Source organism: Camelus dromedarius, chromosome 11 (assembly GCF_036321535.1).
Source record: "Camelus dromedarius isolate mCamDro1 chromosome 11, mCamDro1.pat, whole genome shotgun sequence".
NCBI classification, from domain to species: Eukaryota; Metazoa; Chordata; class Mammalia; order Artiodactyla; family Camelidae; genus Camelus; species Camelus dromedarius.
In genome coordinates, this window is record NC_087446.1 from 8,737,496 (window position 1) to 8,758,250 (window position 20,755).

Genomic DNA, 20,755 nt, shown 5'->3' on the forward strand with positions numbered 1-20,755 from the left:
ACCCACAGATCCCCAAGTTCCCTGAGTAAAAATGCAGGTCTTACTCCGGTGTGCTGCTTTTTTCTCTAATGTCCTGGCCCACCATGTCTTGCTTGCCTTGGGTTCTCTCCAGTGCCTTCAAATATTTGTTTGAATTAAATCCTGATTTTGTATTTGTTTTCAACAGGAAGGCTAGTCTGGTACAAACTCTTCTGTCATAGCCAGAACTGGAAGTTCATCCCACAAATCTGCAAGTTTGCAATTGTCATTGAGTCAAGATATTTCCTAAATTTTATCTTGCCTTCTTGTTTGAACCATAGGTACTTTATATGTATCTTGGTTAATCTTCAAATGTATGGGAAATGTTTCAATATCCTTTTCTTATTGATTTCTAGCTCAATTGCATTGTGGTTGGCAAACATAGTCTAAATATTTTCAGGTCTTTGAATTTTGTTCAGATTTGCTTTATGGCCCAGTATAGGTCCAATAGTTATACTTTTATGTGTGTGTGTGCTTGGAGAAGAATGTTTATTCTGTACTTGATGGAAGTAGTGCTTTATATGTGTCTGTGAAGTCAAGTTTATTCATTGTTCTATATCTAATAGGGATTTTTTGGGGGGGTTCTCCTTTTTGTATAAGAAACTGGTAGAAGATTTTAAAATATCTCAGTGTGATTGTGGATCTGTAGTTCTCTTAATTCTGTCAAGTTTGACTTTATTTTGGAGCTTTATTATTAAGTACAGAATTAATCACATTTTCCTAGTGAATTGAAACTGTTGTCTGTTAACTGTTAAGATTGTCCCTCTTTGCTTCCAGTAATGCTTTGTACCTTAAACTCTACTCTTTCTAATATTAATATAGTGTAGCCAGCTTTCTTTTGGTTAGTATTTATATAACGTATTTCCTTATATTTTTAATCATGTAAAGAATATGTAAGTTGCCTCTTCTTTTTTTCTGTTATCTGGTCTGTTATTCCTTATATTTATTTGGAACATTTAGTCTATTTATACTTAGTGTAATTCTGATATATTTGGCTTTAAATCTACTATCTTACTGTTTGCTTTTATTGTTGTTCTTCTACCTAGTTTTTTTCCTTATTCCTTTCTTTCTTGTCTTCTTTTTATTTTTGTTTTGTTTTAGTCAGTGTTATAGAGATACAATTTACAAAAAATAAAATTTACCACCTTTAGGTGTACCATTCAATGAATTTTGATAAAGGTACATACCCATGTAGCCATGACCACAAGCAGGATGTACGGTATTTTTGTTATCCCCCAAATTTCCTCCGTGCTCCTTTGGAATAAGGCCCCTGCACCCACCATAGCCCCTGGCAAACACCGATCTGCTTTTTATCACTGTAGTTTTACCTTTTAACCATACAGCATGTAGTCTTATGAATCTGATTTCTTCACTTAGCACAATGCTTTTGTAATTCATGACTGAATCTTTTCTTATTGTTCCATTTTCCCCATCTCTATTGGCTTGGAAATTTATACTCTGTTATTATCTTTTAATGACAGCTTTCAGGAGGCAGTTCTCCATGAGTCCCTTGTGTTTCTGTACATCTTATGAGCAGAGACACAGACTACCTTTGTTCTAGACTATTTTACAAGGGTGTCTGTGTTGTGAACAGCCTTGGAAGATAGAGATGGGGTCTCTCTCCAGAGAAGAGAATAGGTTTGCTCGCTTTTCTGTGTAATAAAGCTAATATTTTCCTTCAGAACAAAGCTGGGACGGATCTTCTCATAGATGATTATAGCAGATTTAAGTTCCTTACACTCGGGGTTTCTCTCTTCTAGTGCAACATGAGCAGGTGTCACCTGACCCTCTTCGTGTCACCTTCTGGGAACTGGATCTCAGGGAATTGGCACAAATGCTGATACTCCGGCTACTGCTATTGCTGTGAGTAATAAATTGCCCTTTGTCTTTGATCCAGGAATCTTGTGTCTTCTGCCAGCATCCATGAAACTGTGCCAGGCTAACTTGTTAGTCTGCAACTAGGGTAAAATCTGAAACCCTTCATAGTTCTTGATAGAACCCTAGGGATTATAACACACATCCTTCGCCTTACTGAAGTATAAGTGGTACTTTGGCCTCTTCCTGAACCATAAAAGGGCCCTAGAATCCTTTAACTTCATTATCCCCCTCCAGGCTTCTATGCCATGTGTTCTTTTTCATTAATATTTTAATTTTAAATCCAACAAGACATTATACTGTCAATATTTATTTAGATTCACTCATCATTAAATATTTACCATTTTCATGGTGCTTAGTTTTTTCCCCTGCATCTTTGACCATCCATCTAGGGTCAAGTTCCTCCTACCTGAAGAAAATTCTTTTATATTTCCTTTTGTTTGGGTGTGCTAATGACATAGTCAGTCTTTCTCTTTCTCTCTCATTTATTTGTTTGACTAGTGAAGTATTTTAATTTCAACTTCATGCTTGAAGTGTTTTTTTCTCTGGGTGTAGAATTCTCATTGGCATTTCTTTTCTTTTAGCTCTTTAAGGATGTCATTTCATTATCTCTGGCTTCCATTGTTGAGCTTCCTTGTTGAGTAGCCCTCTGAAGATAACTTTTTTTCTCTTTGCTATTTTTAATATTTTCTCTCTGCATTTGGTTTTCAGCAGTTGTAACAGGGCACATGTGTCAGTTATTGCTAAGTTACAATATGTTGACCAATATGTGTCATACTGTTATTGCTGTGCAACAAACTATCCCAAAACTTAGTGGCTTAAAACAATATCAATTATTTAGCCCACAAATCTGTAATTTGAGCAGAGCTCAGTGGGAAAGGCTCAGTTCGATTTTACATGGCATTAGCTGGTGTGGCTTGACTACAGGATCCACTTTTTTCCTCCCACCTTATGTGTATTTTATTTTATTTTTTAAAATATATTTTTATTGAAGTATAGTTAATTTACAATATTGTGTCAATTTCTGGTGTACAGCACAGGATCCACTTCTAAGATGACTCACAACTGGCAAGTTGGTACTCGCCATTGACTAGGAGTTCATCCAGTGCTGAAGGTCCAAGGCCAAGAGTCATTGCAATGAGTGCTTCAGCATCCCTGTGGCATGATGGCTGGGTCCCAACAGAAAAGAGGGAGAGGCTTCCAGTCTCTTAAAGCCTTGGTCCAGATACTAGGATAGAATCACTTCTGCCATATCCTCTTGGTAAAGGAGTTACAGAGCCAGATTAAACAGTAAAGAGACATAAATGCCCACTGCTCAGTGGGAGGAGTGTAAGTGTGGATTTTCTTTTTTTTTTTTTTTTTTTGGTAGAAGAGGACTTACAGGATATTTTAAATTAATGGAATAACGCTTTCCATCAATTCTGGAAAGTTCATACTTAATAACTCTTCAAATATGGCTTCTGTCTAACTCTTTCTAGTCTGTTTTTGTGGCTCCACTTACATGTATGTTAGATCTTTTCATTATATATTCTGTGTCTTTTACCTAGTTACCTACATTTTCCAAGCTTTTATCTCTCCATGCTTTAGTCTGTTTACTCTTTTCTGCCTATCTTCCTTTTCACTAATTTTCTTTCAGCATTGTCCAATCTTCTATTATACCTAGCCATTGTGTTCTTAATTTTGGCAATTGTATTTTTTAATTTTGCGATTTCCACTTGGTTCTTTTTTTTTTAATAGTTAAATGTGATTTGCCAAAATTGTGAATCTTCTACTTTATCCTCTTGAATATCATCACCTTTATTTTAAAATCTATGTCAGATAACTTCGGTATTTGCAGCCCCCCACTCATAGATCTGTTTCTGTTGTATATTGCTTCTGTTGATTTTCTTTCATATTTTCTTATCTGCCCATCTACCTGGTGAGTTTTGATTACATACTGGACATTGAATTTGTAGTAATACTTGTAGAAATAATTTGAAATCCAGTTTGATGTTTTCTTTATGTTCACTTCTCCCAGGAACCTGGGAACTCTCTGACTCAGATAACCTCAGTCCAGTTTCTGAAACTGAAATTATTTGAGGCCGAGTTGCAGTCCACGTGAGGGTCTGTCTACTTGTGGCCCACCTTATTCCTAGTGTGTAGTCCTTCAGGATCCTAACCCACAGTGACAGGTGGTCATCAGGGTTCTTCTTTTGTGGATCCCTGGTTTCTAATTCCTGTCTCCTGAGCCTGTGAGGTTGTTAATGCTACTGCGTATCCCCCCAGCCTCTCAAGTAACAGCAGCCCTAAACACCGGGCTCAGTTCCTGTCTCCATAATCACTTCCAGTCTGGTAATTCGTCACTGTCTGATTAGGTATCCAGCACCTTAAAGCAGATGCTTTCTGCATTTTGTCCAGCATTTCTGGTTGTCCTCATCTGTCATTCTGGTTCATGTTACCTTGCCTACCATTAACAGAAGGGGAAATTCTCAGAGAGACCCCATTTCCTTTTGGATCATTGCCATCAGCATATGAATGTATGATTACACTTTCCCCATTCCCTACCTCTGTTGGTTCTCTTCTACAGCAAAACTCCTCAAAAATATTGTTTATACATACTGTCTCCAATTTCTCACATCCTGTTCTTTTTAAATCCGTTCCAAGCAGGATTTGGTGCCACCATTCCCCTACAAGTACTCCTGTGAAGGTCGCTCTTGTCAAGGTTTCAGTGATGCTAAATCCAGTGATCATTTTCATTTGTCATTATATTTGACATAAAAGCAGCATTTATTGTGGTGCACTCTGATATTAAGGGTTTGGTGAGATGAAACAAAAACCAGCCAAGGAGAATGAGGAATGATTCCCTCCCATATCCTTTCCTCCCTTGTTTGTTTTTTCTGTAGCACTTATTACCTGCCAGTCTGTTTCACATCCTTCCTTATTTTAGGTAAGAACAGGCTAGCCCTGCGGAGACAACACTCTCTGGGTACAACCTCCACTAGATCCTGGCTGGCCACTGGGCTTGTAGAGATGTGTAGGTTAAAAACTAGCATGTTGAAAGCCTGGTCAGAGCCTCAAGTAACCATTATTTACATGCAACTATTATGGTTCTTAAAGTGCTTTTATCTTGCTATCTTATCTGATCCTCACAGCACCTCTGTGAGGTAGGTAGACAGGTACAATTAGTCTTATGTTTCAAATAGGACTCAGAGAGGGAAGAATTTTTTCCAAGATTACACAGCAACTTAATAGCAGAACTTAGACTCTAACCCAGTTCCTTAAAAATGAACAAAACTTTAAATATGATTACAAAAATCATATAGACTCATTGTAGAAATTTTAGACACTACAGAAATGAATAAAGAAGTACATTTAAATTATGATGCTACCACGCACATTTTGACATATTTTCTTTCCTTTCATTTTTTTAAAACAGTTTTGATCACACTGTATCATACAAAATTTATGCCTTGCTTTTTTACTTAACATTACAAAATAAACATTTCCCTGTTCTTTTAGTATCTCGTTTTAATGGCTATATACTATTCCATCACATAGATGTACCACAATTTATATCATATTCTGTTGCTGGACATTTAGGTTAAATAATACCTACTCACTTCCCACTACAAGGGTCCAAGGACTCGAGGCTGTGGCTCTCAAATGACAATCAAATTAGATAGTGGATATGACAGTGCTTTGGTAAAATAAAATATAAAAGCACCACGTGATGATATTTTTTAAAAAGAAAGAAAAGGAAATCTTTTCAAATGAAAAGAAAGTTCCATCTCCATTTAGGTGTATTTATGTGTATGTGTGCCTGTGTGTGTGTGTGTGTGTGTGTGTGGTTGGGAAGGGGAGTCTAGCTGGAGCAGGTCAGTCCACAGCTGGAAGCAGGCAGTGGCCTGTTTGTGGGGACCCAAGTCTTCTGATTCCATCAAGGGTCGAGGGTCCCTCCTGGCTCATTCCTTGTCTTCTTCCTCTGCCTGGCTCCTCAGACTCTTCCAGCTGGAGACAGAGGCCAATGCCCTGGTGAACTTCCAGCAGTATTCTTCCCAGTTGCCGCCCTTCTACGAGAGCTCCAGCCACATCCTGCACACTGAGGTCCTGCAGCAGCTGACTGACCTCATCCGCAGCCACCCCAGCTGGTCGGTGGCACACTTGGCGGTGGAGCTGGGGATCCGAGAGTGCTTCCACCACAGCCGCATCATCAGGTGGGCGGGGGACTCGCCAGGTGGGCAGGAGGACGGGACCCTTAGGACACTGTGTGTGGGGATGGGGAGTCTCTCAGTCCTGCCTCAGGTCCCCTCCATCAACTCAAAGGTTGCCCAGAACATTTGACTTAAAAGGGGGACAGCATTGCCTCTGCGTTAGAGCACAGGAATGCTGCCTAAAGTGGGAAGGAGGAATGTAACATTTCGGGAGTGCCAGCAGGTGCCAGGCCTGCCATAGCCGTTTTATACCCACCATGAACTTGAGTCTTCCCAACACACCTATGAAGTAGTGTCATCCTAGTGAGAGGTCATGTGACCCATGCAAGGTCTCAGCTGGAGAGGGCAGAAGAGGCTTTAGACCCTTGGTGTCTCCTCTGAAGGTCTAGTTGCCTTTCTGGAAGCTGGAACACTGACTTTCAGATGTCCATTCCCCCAACACACATATCAGTGGATGCCCCAGGTGAGGGCTCCTTGCCGGCCTTAGGACCCCAGGGCGCCATCCTGCCCTGAGGTAGCCACACCTCTGGTTCTCCACCTTAGATAGTTCAGTTCAGCTCCCAGGCCCAAAGCCTAAAAATCTTCACTGCCCTTTACAGTTTATCAGCATGTTCTAGGACATCATGGTATTTAATCTCACAAAACCATTGTATCCATTTCCTAGGGCAGGCATGGCAGGCATTATTTTTATTTTTTGTACGTAAGGAGATTGAGGCCTAGAAAGGTTAAGTGAGTTGCCTGAGGTTGGTGAGATTTCTGTCTTCTGCCATCCTTTCTACGCCACCCCAACTGCCCACTTCAGGCTGGTGTGGCCCTGGGGTGCATCCCTCATACAGGTGTACAAACGGGACTGAAAACATCCAAATCACGTCAGATACAAATATACTGTGGCTCAGCCCTAATTCTGAACCAGCCAGTTGGAGCAGGACACACATGCTCTTGGGCCCCTGGCCCACCTCCCTGCTTCTGGACTTGGCTTTCTCAGGGCCCCTCCCATCTCGGGCCACGCCCCTCACCTCTCGTCCCTGTCCCTCGGCTGCAGCTGCGCCAACAGCACGGAAAATGAGGAGGGATGCACTCCCCTGCACCTGGCCTGCCGCAAGGGCGACAGGGAAATCCTGATGGAGCTGGTGCAGTACTGCCACGCCCAGATGGATGTCACCGACAGCAACGGAGAGACTGCCTTCCATTATGCTGTCCAGAGTGACAACTCCCAGGTGTTGCAGGTGAGCAGGAGTGGGGGCAGGGCGACCTGTGGCAGCCACACTTTACCATGATCACAGCTGTCTTTGAGCTCCTGGGCTTGGGTGTCATACTGGGCCTTCCACTGTCCCCCTTTGACCTTGAGGCCTGAACTCCTTCATGGAGGGCACATCCCCAGCCCCGCTCTTCCCTCCCCATGCTTGCCAAGGAGACACATGCTTTGCCACTTTGCTCTGACAAAGCTGGGCAATTCCTCTGCGCCCCCCTACCCCCGCCTGCAGCAAACTGCCCAGTCTGTCAATTAATTTTGCTCAGATTTTCCCAAGCTAGACCCCTGACCGGGTGAATTCATTTCAACGCCTGCCTGGAGGTGCACACGGTCCATCAGGACCTGGGCTTAACTTTTCACAGGAGCTCAAAACAAACAAAATTCCATCTGGCTCCTGTAGGTATTTGCACCAGAGGCACTTCTTTTTGATGAGCTAGGCAGAAAAATACAAAAGAAAAATCATGGGCAAGTAGATCAAATAATGTTGTGAAAAGGCTACCTTACATGTTAGATCGAAAAGACAGACGACCAGACAGGATTTTATTGCCTAGAATTGGAAGGTTACATCCTTCTCTCTGCCTTGGCATCAGAATGGAACTACAGTACTCCAGAAAATGTGGATTCCTATCTTATGATTCGTGCTTTCAGGGAAGGGAATTCTATAGTGTTGAACTCCATCCTTACTGAGACCCCACTGCGTGCCCAGCAGAGCGCCAGGTGGAGCCTGCCTCCGTGAGGAGGGCAGGCACACACTCTGAGCAATAGCTATCCTTTACCTCTGATCTCGTGCCTGACCCTGTACTCACATGTGTTCTCATTAATTCTCAAAGTACCCTTTGTGGGTGTGAGCCATTATCCTCGTCTCCTCAAAGAAACTGAGGTTCAGCGAAGTTAAGACGTGTGCCCAGGGAGGGCCAGAGAGCGGTGAGTGGCACGGCTGGCCCTTGAATCGGGCCTGGATGCCAGCACCTCGGCCTTTCTGCTGTGTCCCCAGCCTGTCAACAGACCCAGCCAGACACACGTGTATACAGGGGTCATAATTAGCCCCAAGGAGTTAGCATTCACCCGAGGAAATAAAAGCCTCATGGCTCTCTTATTAATAGTAGTTTTTTTTTTAATTAAAAAAAATACCTACACATAGCAAAAAAAAAAAAAAAAATTCAGGTTAGAAGGGTATGCAGTGAAAAGCAAGTCTCAGTCCCAGTGCCCATCCTAGATACAACCTCCTTTTAAATTTCCTGATGGAGACAGTTTTCATAAACGCCACAGTCAAGCCAGACCAACGTGCCAGCTGGCACTGGCCCAGCTGGCTTTTTTCCCCTCCAAAGACTTCTTTCTTGGTCGCTTCTCTTGAAGTTCTTGTCAGTGTTCTCGTGGGGTCCAACTTCCCTTCCCCCGAGGTCCCGGAGAGAGACTTCCCCATCAGCGGAGGTTAGGGAGGGACTAGCCGGGGCCTCTGTCGGGCGCCTGCCCATCCCGAGGTCTTGCTGTCAGCTCCTAGGGAAGAACGCATCTGCTGGTCTGAACCAGCTGAATAACCAAGGCCTGACCCCACTGCACCTGGCCTGCCAGTTGGGGAAGCAGGAGATGGTCCGCGTGCTGCTTCTGTGCAACGCTCGATGCAACATCATGGGGCCCAGCGGCTACCCCATCCACACGGCCATGAAGTTCTCCCAGAAGGGGTAAGACCCCGCCCGCCCCCGCGGTCAGACGGGCCCCCCGCTCTGCAGGGCCAGTCCTCACGCCCAGGCGAGCAGTGGCCTCCACAGGCTTGTTAGATATGCATGAGGTCCTGGTGCCAAGGGCCGGCCTGGCACAAAGAAAGTACTTGATAAATGTGTGGTGGGCAGGGGGGTGAATCTTGGTCTGCAAACTCCACTCTGCAAAGAATAGAACTTTGAAAGTTGCTCTGCAATGCACCTTCATTTCTGACCGTGAACCTTCCTCTACTAAACTGGAGAAAAACAAACTTCCCCAGGGTCCCCTCTTCCCCTCTCCTCCTGGGGATGCTCCAGGGCTGGAATCTCATGCAACCCTCAGGCTTGGAGGAGCCCACCCAACCTGAAGCCTCTTCTTTCCAAGCCTACCCATCTGATCTGAGCAGCCCCTTCTTGGCTTCAATGCTCTGTGGCTCCCGTGCCCAGCTCAAAGCCCAGGACTGCTCAGCAAGTTGGCCTAGGTACCCATCTGCCTGATATATCCATCTGTCCTGGCTGGTGGCACTGCTGGGACACAGGGCCAGGCCCCTGTCTTGGAGAGCTCTAGATCATTCACTTCTTCCTTTCTCCTCAGACTTGGGGGAACCCTAGTGTCAGGGAAATTCTTCTCCATGTGCGTGTGTGCGTGTGTGTGTGTGGTGGATGTGGAGGAAGTGGGATAAAAGAAGTGACTATCTCCAAATATTTCCCAGCAGATACAGTATTTAGAATGAATGAATGAGTGAATGAGTCAGTTAGTCCTCAGTCCCCAGCACAGTGCTAAGCACTGGCCTTACAGAGACGAGTGAGGGAGCCCAGGACAGGAGGCACAGAAGTCACCCAGCATCTTCCAGTGCTGTGTGCTAGATGGGCAGTGAGAAAAGAGTGTGGAGGGGCCACCCTTGGGTAGAAGCAGATGTTCTCACCCTCCCTCAGGGTTTTCCTTCCTCTGATGTCTGCACTCACCTTGCTGGCCCCTAGGGGACATGACTGTCCCCTCAAAGGCCTGGTCCAAGCTTGCACAAGCCTTCCTTTCCTTGATTCTCCCTTGCACAGCCAAGATGAACTAGAACTTTCAGAAAGACCTGACAGAATGGTTAGAGGCAATCCTAATGCTCCCATCCCCTCTGTCACCGGGTTACCAGCTGCAGGTTTCAACTGGAATGGTCACACATGATGGGTGGTGCTCTCCGATACCCAAGGGCTGGCATGACAGCCCCGCTCCTGCTTGGCTCCAGCCATCCTACTGGCTCCAGTAATCTGCTGGTCCAGGTTACTTCCAGGACCCTGGTATCATCCAGGTTGTTCCCTCCTCAGATACCTGCAGCCACATTCCAGGCCTCTCACGTGGGGCTGGCCCAGATCAAAGAGGACCACTGCACACAAGACAACACGAGTTGTCTCGGACCTTGGGTGTGCCCCACTGCTGGACACAGCCACCCTCCTGTCAGGACCCCAAGCTGCGTCGTCCCTCTGCTACCATGTGGCAGCCCGCACAGCCATACGCTGAGAACCGCAAGTGTTAGGGTTACTGGGAGTGGTTCCATCCCAGCCCCAGCCTGGGGGCCTCTCTGCCGTTGGCGTCAACTCAGCTGACCTTCACAGAGAGCTGGCAGGGGCCTGGGACTCCACTTTCACTTAGCATAATGTCTTCAAGTTTCATTAGTGTCGTAGCATGTATCAAGGTTTCCTTCCTTATTAAGACAGACGAATACTTTATTGTATATACCACATTCTGCTCACCCATTCGTCTGTCAGTGGACACTTAGGTCATTTCCACCTTTTGGCTCTTGTGAATAATGCCACAGTAAACACTGGCACACAGATATCTGTTTGAGCCCCTGCTTTTGTTCCTTTGGTTATCAGTCTAGGAATGGAAAGCAGCTTAACACCCTGCCTACTGCTTCCTACAGGATGCACTCACTGCTTGAAACACTAACAGTTGGGGTTTGGGGGGGATGGAGGCCGGCTGTGTGCCAGGCCCAGGACCAAGTGCTGAAATATCTTTTATCCTTTAACCCTCCTTTATTCCTCGCCCAGTCCTGTTAGGACTGTCCCCATGTTGCAGACAGGCCTGGCCACTTTCCAGAGGTCACCAGTGGAAAGCTGGGGCTAAACCTCAGCACCGGTGAGGGTGGTCGTTGCTGACTGAAGTCATCTGGGAAGGCTTCCTGGGGGCCTGGGGGCTTGAGTTATGCCTTGAGGGGCTCAGGATACCATTGACTTACCACTGTATGCATGCTGGTTGGTTTTGTTGTGACTTTATTGGCAAGAATTCTCCCTTACCAGTAGATGAAGCCTGGAGTCATGGCCTCTTCATGTCAGGCTGCCCCCACTGGCCTTCCTCACTGCCACATGTCTTCTCTCTCCCCAGGTGTGCAGAAATGATTATCAGCATGGACAGCAACCAGATTCACAGCAAAGACCCTCGCTATGGAGCCAGCCCCCTCCACTGGGCCAAGAACGCAGAGGTAGGCAGAGTCTGAGGGTGGGCGGGCAGCAGGAGCTCCCAGAGCCCCTCGATCCTCAGCTGTCCTCCTGAGGGGACTCTGGGGGTGGCACTTGAGGGATTGATCTCACAGTGGGCCCCAGGCAGATAAGCCCAGAGAAAGATGGCATCCTGGCCTTGTGTGGTGATGGCATCCCCTCTGTGGTTTCCTTGTATGTGAACTGGGGATCCTATGGCCTACCTTTGGAGGTAGAATGCAGTCAGCAAAACAGTGCATGGGAAGATTCTTCATAAGTTGTCAAGTACCTTGCAGACAGAAGATGGTGGGTGGTGACAATGATGGTGACGGTGATGGCAGCTCTGTCTTCTACAGAGAGCCTGGCTGGGCATCTCCTCTGAGGCCTCTCCCTAAGCCAAGCTCTGTCCCCCTGGGAGGATGGAGGCCTCCAATCTCTCATGTCCAGGAAGCACAGCTCGGCAGTGCACTGGGTGCTCTCAGATATCATGGCCTGCTTGCAAATGTGATGGGCTTGGGGGAGCAGACTACCAGCCACCGCCGGAGACCTTCCCACCAGGAGCTAGCCACCGAGGCAGGCCCTCCTGTGTGTTTTCTTGTGCATTCTCAGCACACCTGTGAGGTGGGAACTTGCATTTTCACAGCAGAGAAAACTGAAGTGCAGAGGGGTGCAGTGACCCTCTGAAGCTCAGACAACTGGGATGAAGTGGGGCTGAACTTTGGGCCCAGGTCTGTCGGGTTCCAAAGCCTGGGCTCCCCTGGGCTGTTAGGTGAGCAGGGGTGTGTACTGCAAAGGCCCAGCGAGGGGTCATAGCTTTGCAGGGTCCCAAGCAGGGTCGCAGAGGCAGTTCTGGGACAGGGCCCAGAGGAGTCTTTTCAGGGAGGAATGGGGTCTTCTGAGCTCCAGGAAAGGACCGAGAAGCCCCTTTAAAAAGTCACCACCTCTTCAACATTTTGTCCCCTAGTTGCTGGGGTGCTGGTGGTGTAGAAGGCGAGGTCTAGGGCCACCCCTAGAACCAGGGTCTGCCACCTGGGCTGCTCCTGTTGCTGGAGCTTTCCAGAGGCCCAGTACCTGGAGACCTCTAGGGGAAGAAGTGGCTGTGCCCAGGTGCCCCCAGTGCCGCAGGCCGCGGCTGCTCCAATCACGCCGCGGCTGCTCCAGTCACCCCGCTGACTCGGGCGGGACCCTGTCTCTGCAGATGGCCCGCCTGCTGCTGAAGCGGGGCTGCGACGTGAACAGCACCAGCTCGGTGGGGAACACAGCCCTGCACGTGGCCGTCATGCGCAACCGCTTCGACTGTGTCATGGTGCTGCTGACCCACGGGGCCAACGCCGACGCCCGTGGCGAGCACGGCAACACCCCGCTGCACTTGGCCATGTCGGTGAGCCCTGGGCTTACCCACCATGGGGAATGAGGGTGCCAGCGACTGGCAGGGCTGGGGCACGTCCCCCGCTGAGCCCAAAATAACCACCCCTTTCTCTGTGTTCTGGTACCTCTCACTCCTGTGTCCCCATTTGACACCTGGATGCTGGGAGAGAGGACAAGGACAGCTGTGGCTACTGTGGCCTTGGGCACCTCACATCATCTCTGTCAGCCTGGATTTCCTCCTCTGGAAAATGGAGTGTCAGTATCCACCTGGCAGAGTTGTGGGGAGCGTTCAGTGGTAGACACTTGGTAACTCCACCAGGGATGTCTCAGCGGCACATGTAAGACGTGGCATGGAGTGAGCGTCCCTGAGGTGTTCATTCTCCTTCCCTGCATCGTTAGGGAAGAGTACTCATCTACATGTTGCTCTTGTCTCCCTGGTAGACTCCAAGCTCCTGGGAGGCAGCGCCTCATTACGCATCTGCATGGCCCATGTTACATGCTGGTCACCTTTGCTGGTTTATCACAGAGCACAGTTTCTGCCCTTAAAGCCCCTATAGTCTCGTTAGACAACTGCAGGATGAACATATTAGGTGCAGAGGCAAGAATGTTATTTGTTACAGACGTGTGTGTAAAACTACAGCGATACCCACGTAAGTCTGTTCAACAAGACTCAGAGTGATAAAATGGGAGGGACCCCTGGGACTCCAGAGGAAGTAGATTTAGGACAAATTCAAAGACATCCTGTTTTATACCAAAGGTCATAATTGTAGAGGAGATTCTGTTGCCTAAGAGGCTGAAACTATAAATAAAACCATGGACATTTTTAGCACTGAATGGGCCCTTTGAATTATGTAGTTGAACAGTTCTCAGACCTTCTGGTCTGTTTGGTTCCTTTATACTCTTAAAAATTACTGAGGATCCCAAAGACTTTGTTTATTTGAATTTTATCTATCTATATTTATCATATTAGAAATTAAAAGAGAGGAATTTTCAAAATACTGATTAATTCATTGAAAAATAACAGTAATTTACCAATCCCGTGCTAATGTAAATAACATTTTTATGAAAAACAACTTCATTTTCCAAAATAAAAAATAATTTATGAAAAGAGTTGGCACCGGTTTACATTTTTGCAAATCTTTTTAATGCCTGGCTTCAGAGAAGGCATGGATTTTCCTATCTTCTGCTACATTTATTCTGTTGCAGCACGTTGTTGAATATGTTGAAAAATAGGAAGAAAATCTGGCCTCACATAGATATGTACGTAATTGGAAAAGATATGTAGTTGTAGCTCTTCAGATCATTGTGTATATTCTTATCTACTGCACCAAAACTTGGCGAGGGGTAGTTCCTGACAAGTCAGTGGCAGAGGACACTCTGAAACCTTCTCCCCAGATTCTTCGCACTTCGTTGCAGTAAAATCCACTCTCATCTCTTATACTTCTCCTGGATCTTACACCCACACATGATTTCATGTCATCCTTGGAAAATATTGGTTCGCTGAGTACGCCTAGCTTCCAAATGTTGACCCAGTTCATCATACGGTCTTGAAACCCCACATTTGTAAATATCACGATTTCATCGGAAAAGCCTTTAAATTTGGGAATGCTGTCAAGCCGCATCATGGCGTATAACAGTTTGTTAGAATGCCAGTTTTTGTTTGAAATCTTGAATTTTATCGTTGGCACAAAATATTGCCAGCTGTTTTTCTTCCAGTGACAGGCTCACTGCATTTTTGAGACGATGTCTCAGATCCCCAGTGCTGAACAGTTGTCGTTTGTCTGCCAGTTATGCCCTTGAGTGAAAACAGTGTTTCATGAAAAAAAGCAGCCAGTTCTGCTCGCAGCTCAGTCACACAGTGCTTTTCTGGAGACGACCATCATCCTTGATTCTGCCACAGAAGCATCTGGTGCACACTCTCTATTTTGACACTGAATACGCCAGGGTTGAAATTTAATGACATTAATGTTTCTTACTGCTTCATCAAGGGCCTTCTAAAAGAAAGCTGGCTTTTGAATGAACGAATGTACTTTTTACGATGAGCGCGTGGCAGAGAAGAAAACCGTGACACCAGTTAGTTTGGTGCCACTGCCTTGCTTCAGGCGAAGGTACCAGCATTTTTATCCGCAGTTTTTTTTTTACACCATCAGTACCAACGTCAACATGGTACAAAGGCAAACCACATCTTGATATTTTTATGAAAATGGTTCTGACCTCTTGAGCTCTCTGAAGGGTCTCTGCATCCATGGGGGTCCACAGGTCTTACTTTGAGAACTGCTGACCTAGGCCATTGTTTCCTTTCTTTAGTCACCTGCATACCATCTGCATAGGCTGTGGCACATTCAGGAACCATGTTTACCACTGTGTACTTAGTCACTGTTTTAAGTCGGCTTGCTTTTAAATTTACTTAAATTTATTTGGAAGGAACTGTTCTATTACAACACAGGTGGTAAACCGTGCCACAAATAAGAGGTTACCAAAAAAGAAGCACATAACTAATGGTTGAAACACACACATTTACCTGTGCCCACAAGCATCCTAATGGTGTGTGGAAAATGGCGTTCTAGACACAGCTCTTTATTTTCCAGGCTAGGAAATCAGGCCCCGAGAGAGGGAGGTGATAGGACCAGCACCCAGGTCTCCCGGCAGCCAGTCTGTTGGTTTTTCCTGGGAAACCGTGCCCCTCTGGCCCCACTGCCCAGCCTCCAGACGTTCCCTGTGCTTGCTGTGCAGAGGGGAGCTGCCATTAGGGAGGACGTGTTCTTGATTCCTCCCCCAGAACTGGCCCCCTGAACTCGATGGGCAGGACAGCTTTTATTTCCTTGCTCACCCACTCCTACTACTCCTGAAAGCCATCAGGACTGACCCTTTGGCCCCTGGCTCAGGGGTCATAGATGCATTGCTTCGTTTGGGAAGGAGCTGGTGGGGCTTGGGGCTGGGTGGCTCACTTCCAGTTTCTGCCTGGGTTATTAACCCCTCACCTGGGGATACTTGTAAGCCTGTGTATCAGGGCACCAGCCTTCAAATTGTAGACTTTGGAATACAGGATCAACTGTGGGCGGGGGTCAGAAGGGTTCCAGGGTCTCTCCCTGTGCTGGTGAGAGGCCCACCGAGTTGATGGTTAAAGGGGAGGAGGTCGGGGTCCTTTTATTCTTCGTTTCCCTGAGCTGTTGTATATTTCCCCTCCTCCCTCTGTCCCCAACAGAAAGACAACGTGGAGATGGTCAAGGCCCTCATTGTATTTGGGGCAGAGGTGGACACCCCGAATGACTCTGGGGAAACTCCTGCATTCATAGCCTCTAGGATCAGCAGACGTACGTGCTCTCCACTCTGGGACCAGGGTTGGGCAGTGGTGGGTTGGGTGTACAGGGACTGGGAAGGAGGGAAGTCCCGGCCATAAGGTGCCAGCATCCTGTCCTTACCCACCCCTAGTTGCTCTGTGCCTGGAGTGGCACCTGGAAGCACCTGGGAGGCCCAGAGGGCAGGCTTCCTTTTCCAAGAACAGGGGCCCTGACAGCTAGATGGAGGCCACAGGTTGGGGCTGGGAGTTGCCAAACCAGTCTTCTTTGCAACCCCCTATCCTGCCTCAGGGTGCCAAGACTCTAGGGGTTCGGGGGTTGGCAGCAGCAACAACCCTCTTCCCTACCCTTCGTGGAACCACTTGCAAGATTAGCCACAGGCTGGTGCATGTGTTGCATGTCTCTCCGTGAGCCGTGGCTTCCGGGCTGGAAAGAGCAGATCCTCCTTATCAGAAGCCTGGAGGGCCCTCTGGAGGGTCTCGGGGAGCTGTGGAGTTTGCTGTGGGTGTGTACCCGATAGCGTGTGCAAGCAGGCGTGTGTGCGTGTGTGCGCACATGTGCGTTTTCAGTTATCCCATCCGTTAGCTGGGAGTAAACGCCCACTGGCTGGTTCACCCCCTTGGAGCCCTGAAGGCGTGGAGAGTTGCTGAACATGGCAGTGGGAGTCCTGCTTTCTTGACTGGCACAGAAGGAAAAGGGAGACCCTCAAATATTTGGGCCAGGCAACACCAACCTTCCGTATTTCACGGCTGGCCCCCGGGGCCCTCCCTGGCCCCAGGAGGCTGCTTTGGATGTAACAGACTGGAGTGGAAGTGGGCCCCGATCCCACACACACCCATGTGGCCTGGGAGAGGGGGCCGTGTGTGGAAAGGAGGGACCTCTCACTTGCATGTGACATAATTTATGATCCTGTGCGATCTCCTCCTTCCCCAAACCATGACAAGTTGTCACCAGGAAGGCGCTCTTAACTCTGCTGAGAACCGTAGGGGCCGACTACCGCTCCCCACTCCTCCAAGGGGTCTCCGCGGAGCAGTGCTCCGCGACAGCGCAGCATTCCTTCTTCTCCCTGGAAAGATCTCAGCCCCCACCGATCAGCTTAAACAACCTAGGTAGGCCTTTCCCCTCCCACTTCCCTCCTCTCCACCTGGCTCCCAGGCCCCTGGGTCAGAGCAGTCCTTGATGGGGAAGAAACGAGGCCCCAAGGCAGAAGGCGGCCTTCCTGCCACGCTGCTGAATCTCCATCAGGCCTGGGGCCTGTGTGCTCCACTTCTGTTCTCCTTCAGTGACCTACTGGCCCGGCAACCAGCATCCACCTCGTGTATCTTTGGTGCCCTTGGAGACGGCCCCTGAGGAGATGCCCCTGGGCTTTCTGTGGGCTGGCCCACCCAGGGCCCTGGATCGATTGGGAGTGGGGTCCCCTGAACAGGGCTGTCAGGGACTGATCCTTGGCAAACTGGCAACTTTTTAAAACTCTTGGGGGAAACAGACACCAGCACCTCCAGCCAGCATAGCCCAGCTAAGCCTGGAGCGCAGGACAGGCAGAGCAGGCAGCCACAGTTAGTCCTTCTGGGCCCATCTCTCTTCTCCCCTTGCTCATCCCCACCCAGGACCTGCCCCCCATCTTAATCTCTCAATTTTACAGGCAGTCAGCCACCCAAGCCAGGCTGGATGGTGGGCCTGGGGCCCGGCGTCAGATGGGTAATGCCCTGGGCCTAGAGGGGCCGCAGAGCCCGCTAGACCCTGACTTTAGCTGCAGCTCTAGTCCCCTCGTCCCCTTTTTCTCAGCTGCATAAACCTCCCCCTGGCGCTCTGTCCACCGCCTCTCCCGGCCAGTCTCCCGCTCCTCTCGCCCACTCTCTGGCCACTTGCCCTGGTGAGCGGGAGACACCGCCTGGCGGGCTGCCTTCCTGCTTTGCTGCTTCTAGTCTCCATGCACAGTGGTCGGGGGTGCCCATCAGCACCCAGAGGACGTGGCACTGCTAAGCCAGGCCACCTGGGGCCGCACTGCTCGCCAGGAGGGCAGCTAATCCATGGGGTAGGCACAGGGTGGGCTTTGGGCACAGGGGAAAACATGGGCGCCTTGAATGGGTGCATCCGATCTGAGGCAGCAGAGGAAGTTTCCAGACCTGGATCAGGACGAGAGGCATCTAAAGAGAGGTGGGGAGGTCTCCATTCCTTCATGGAGTTAAACCCCGAGGAATGTCCTGACTCAGCCTTTTTGGCTTAATGACCTTGGATGAGTTGTGTAACGGCTCTGAGCCTCGTGTAAATTGGGGATGATGGGTCTGGTGATGGTGGCTGTCAGCAGCACTGGCCCCCCTGCATGAAGAAACGCTTCGTGAGCTGCAAACACAGGACATGTCAGGGGTGCTTGTGCTTCAGGGCTTCGGGAGGAAAACATTGAGAAGAATCGGGAGCTGGCTGGGCAGGGTGCAGGGCCATCCCCAGAGCAGTGGGCTCCCCTCTGATCTCCAGCCTGTCTCTCCCTGAGGGGCCTGTGGCCTCTGCCTCAGCTTTATCCTGGGACAAAGAGCCCTTCCTGGGGGCAGGAGGCAGATGCTCCTGCTAGGGACAGTGGGGTGAAGGCCCAGCTCCAGATTTGCCCTCAGGACCCACAGGGTGGCGGGGGGCCCTGCCTCTGCCTGGCCCCAGCCCACCCTGCCCTGTGCCTCGCAGAACTGCAGGACCTCGTGCACATCTCCCGGGCCCGGAAGCCAGCCTTCATCCTGAGCTCCATGAGGGATGAGAAGCGGACGTAAGTGGAGGAGGGAAGGGGGGTGGGGCACAGGCACGAGGCCTCTCCTAGGGGCCCCTCAGGAGGCTCAGGGCTTTTGTCTAGTCTGCCCCTGGCTCTGCAAGGTAGCTCGCGCCCTCTGCAGTTCACAGCAAAGAGACTTGAGTCTTCAGAGGGCCTGTTCTGCTCCTCCATCAGTCACCCTGCAGGCCCCCACGTCACAGGACGGAGCTGGCTGCGACCCTGTCCCTGCTCTCCCCGACCGTGTCATGGATTGTCGGCGGAGATGGCCCAGATCTCCTCTGGAGAGAGTCTGCAGCTGCCACGATGCTCAGCCTGCTTCCCTCTGATCCACTCACTCCTTACCCCGCCTCCCTCCGAGAGCTAGTGGGGTGGGCTGATTTCCCAAACACCTGCTGAATATCCAGGCCTGTTCTAGGAGGCAGGCCTGGGTGATGGGCACAAAGAGAAGAAGCCCAAGCCCTGTGCTTGAGGATAGTCCCTGGTGCCCAGAATCAGTGCCCGCCGGCCTGGTGCATCACCAGGACAAACGTGCTTCCTATGGGCTGTGGTCTCTCCACCCTCCCTTTAATAACAGAGGTGGTTCATTTGTTGTCTGTTTATTACTATGCTGCTTTCCTAACAGCCTTCCTAGGGAGGCATTAGTCACCTTATTTTGCAAATGCAGAACTTGAGTTCCCGAGAGGGTAAGGGTGCACGGAGTGAGTTTCAGAGCAGTCTCAGCCCAGGTCTTCCAAGTCCATGCCCTTTCTGCTACTGCAGGCTTCTCCCGGCTGTACCCCTGCAGGGAAAGCTCTCTTCTCCTGGAAACAGGTGCAGCCCCTGATCCCAGGGCCAGGCAGCCGCATCGCGTGGCTCTGCCTCTCCTCGCCTGAAGGATCGGCTTCTTCTTGGTGTAGCCCACTCGTTTCTTCCGCCACCCTGTAATGTGTGCCCTGGGGGGGCACCTCCCCTATTTTACAGCCTCCTCATCCTTCCCCACCACTACACAGTGCCCTCTCCACACGTACCCCTGTGCAGGGGCCAAGGAAGTTACTAGAGGGAGGATGGACATGTCCCGACCAGTAGGAGGAGGGAGGAGGCAGTTTCTCCAGCAGGACCAGGGGAGCGTGGATAAGCCTGGGTGCCCTCCTGGAGGGAGACTGAGGCAAGAGTCAGGACACTTCTGTGGGGACCTCCCCACACAGGATCTGAGAGCCACTCAGCTCAGCCTTGCTCCCTCTGGGTCAATTCCTCCATTACCAGCCACACATCCTCAGAAAGGTCTCCTGCCTGTTTGCTCCAGCCTTTCTGGTCAGGGGCCTTGCAGGGCTGTGCCTCTCTGGGCTTCCTGTGGGGCTGGGCAGCCTGTCCAGGAAAAGATGAAGGACCCCAGAGGTGGGTCTCACGGGCTCCTTCATTTACCAGCTGAGTGTCTGTGGATAAGCAGCGCTGCACTGAGCAGAGCCGATCCCTGCCCTCAGTGGGGAAAGAAAAGCAGTAAACAAGGGACCAAAAGTGATTACTTGTGGAAGCGAGACAGGCTCTGCACCAAGGAAGTGGGTGGAGCAGGAGCGGGCTGAGCGGGAGGGTCCCGCTGGCATCAGGCAGGCTTCTCAGTGGTAACATCTAAGCTGAGATGGAGAGAAGAGGAGACCAGAAGGAAGGTTCCAGGTCTGAGCACAGACTGCGGAGGCCTTCTCCTGTGGGGACTGGGCATGATGAGACCAGGGGAGACGGGTCAGGATGGCTTGGAGAACGTGTGACCCAGGAGTCAGCAGACCCGGGTCCAGATCCACCTGTGTGACTTTGGGCAACCATCTAACTTCTGAGCTTAACCCCTACAGATATGCACC

The 20,755-nt window shown here is 49.5% G+C and overlaps 1 protein-coding gene across 9 annotated transcripts in view; it reads left to right on the forward strand.

Moving 5' to 3' along the window:
- PLA2G6 (phospholipase A2 group VI) overlaps window positions 1-20,755 on the forward strand; it is a 71,641-nt gene that overhangs the window by 36,787 nt on the left and 14,099 nt on the right. For 6 of the 9 annotated variants that reach the window (XM_064491445.1, XM_064491444.1, XM_010983587.3 and 3 more), the window contains 8 exons: window positions 5,871-6,086; window positions 7,126-7,309; window positions 8,830-9,017; window positions 11,407-11,503; window positions 12,697-12,879; window positions 16,072-16,180; window positions 17,110-17,274; window positions 18,842-18,920. In XM_064491445.1, the coding sequence (XP_064347515.1) occupies window positions 5,871-6,086; window positions 7,126-7,309; window positions 8,830-9,017; window positions 11,407-11,503; window positions 12,697-12,879; window positions 16,072-16,180; window positions 17,110-17,274; window positions 18,842-18,920 (1,221 nt within the window). Of the gene's footprint in view, window positions 1-1,778; window positions 1,882-5,870; window positions 6,087-7,125; window positions 7,310-8,829; window positions 9,018-11,406; window positions 11,504-12,696; window positions 12,880-16,071; window positions 16,181-17,109; window positions 17,275-18,841; window positions 18,921-20,755 lie in introns of all 9 variants that reach the window. The other 3 variants (XM_031463258.2, XM_031463257.2, XM_031463256.2) reach the window with 2 other exon arrangements.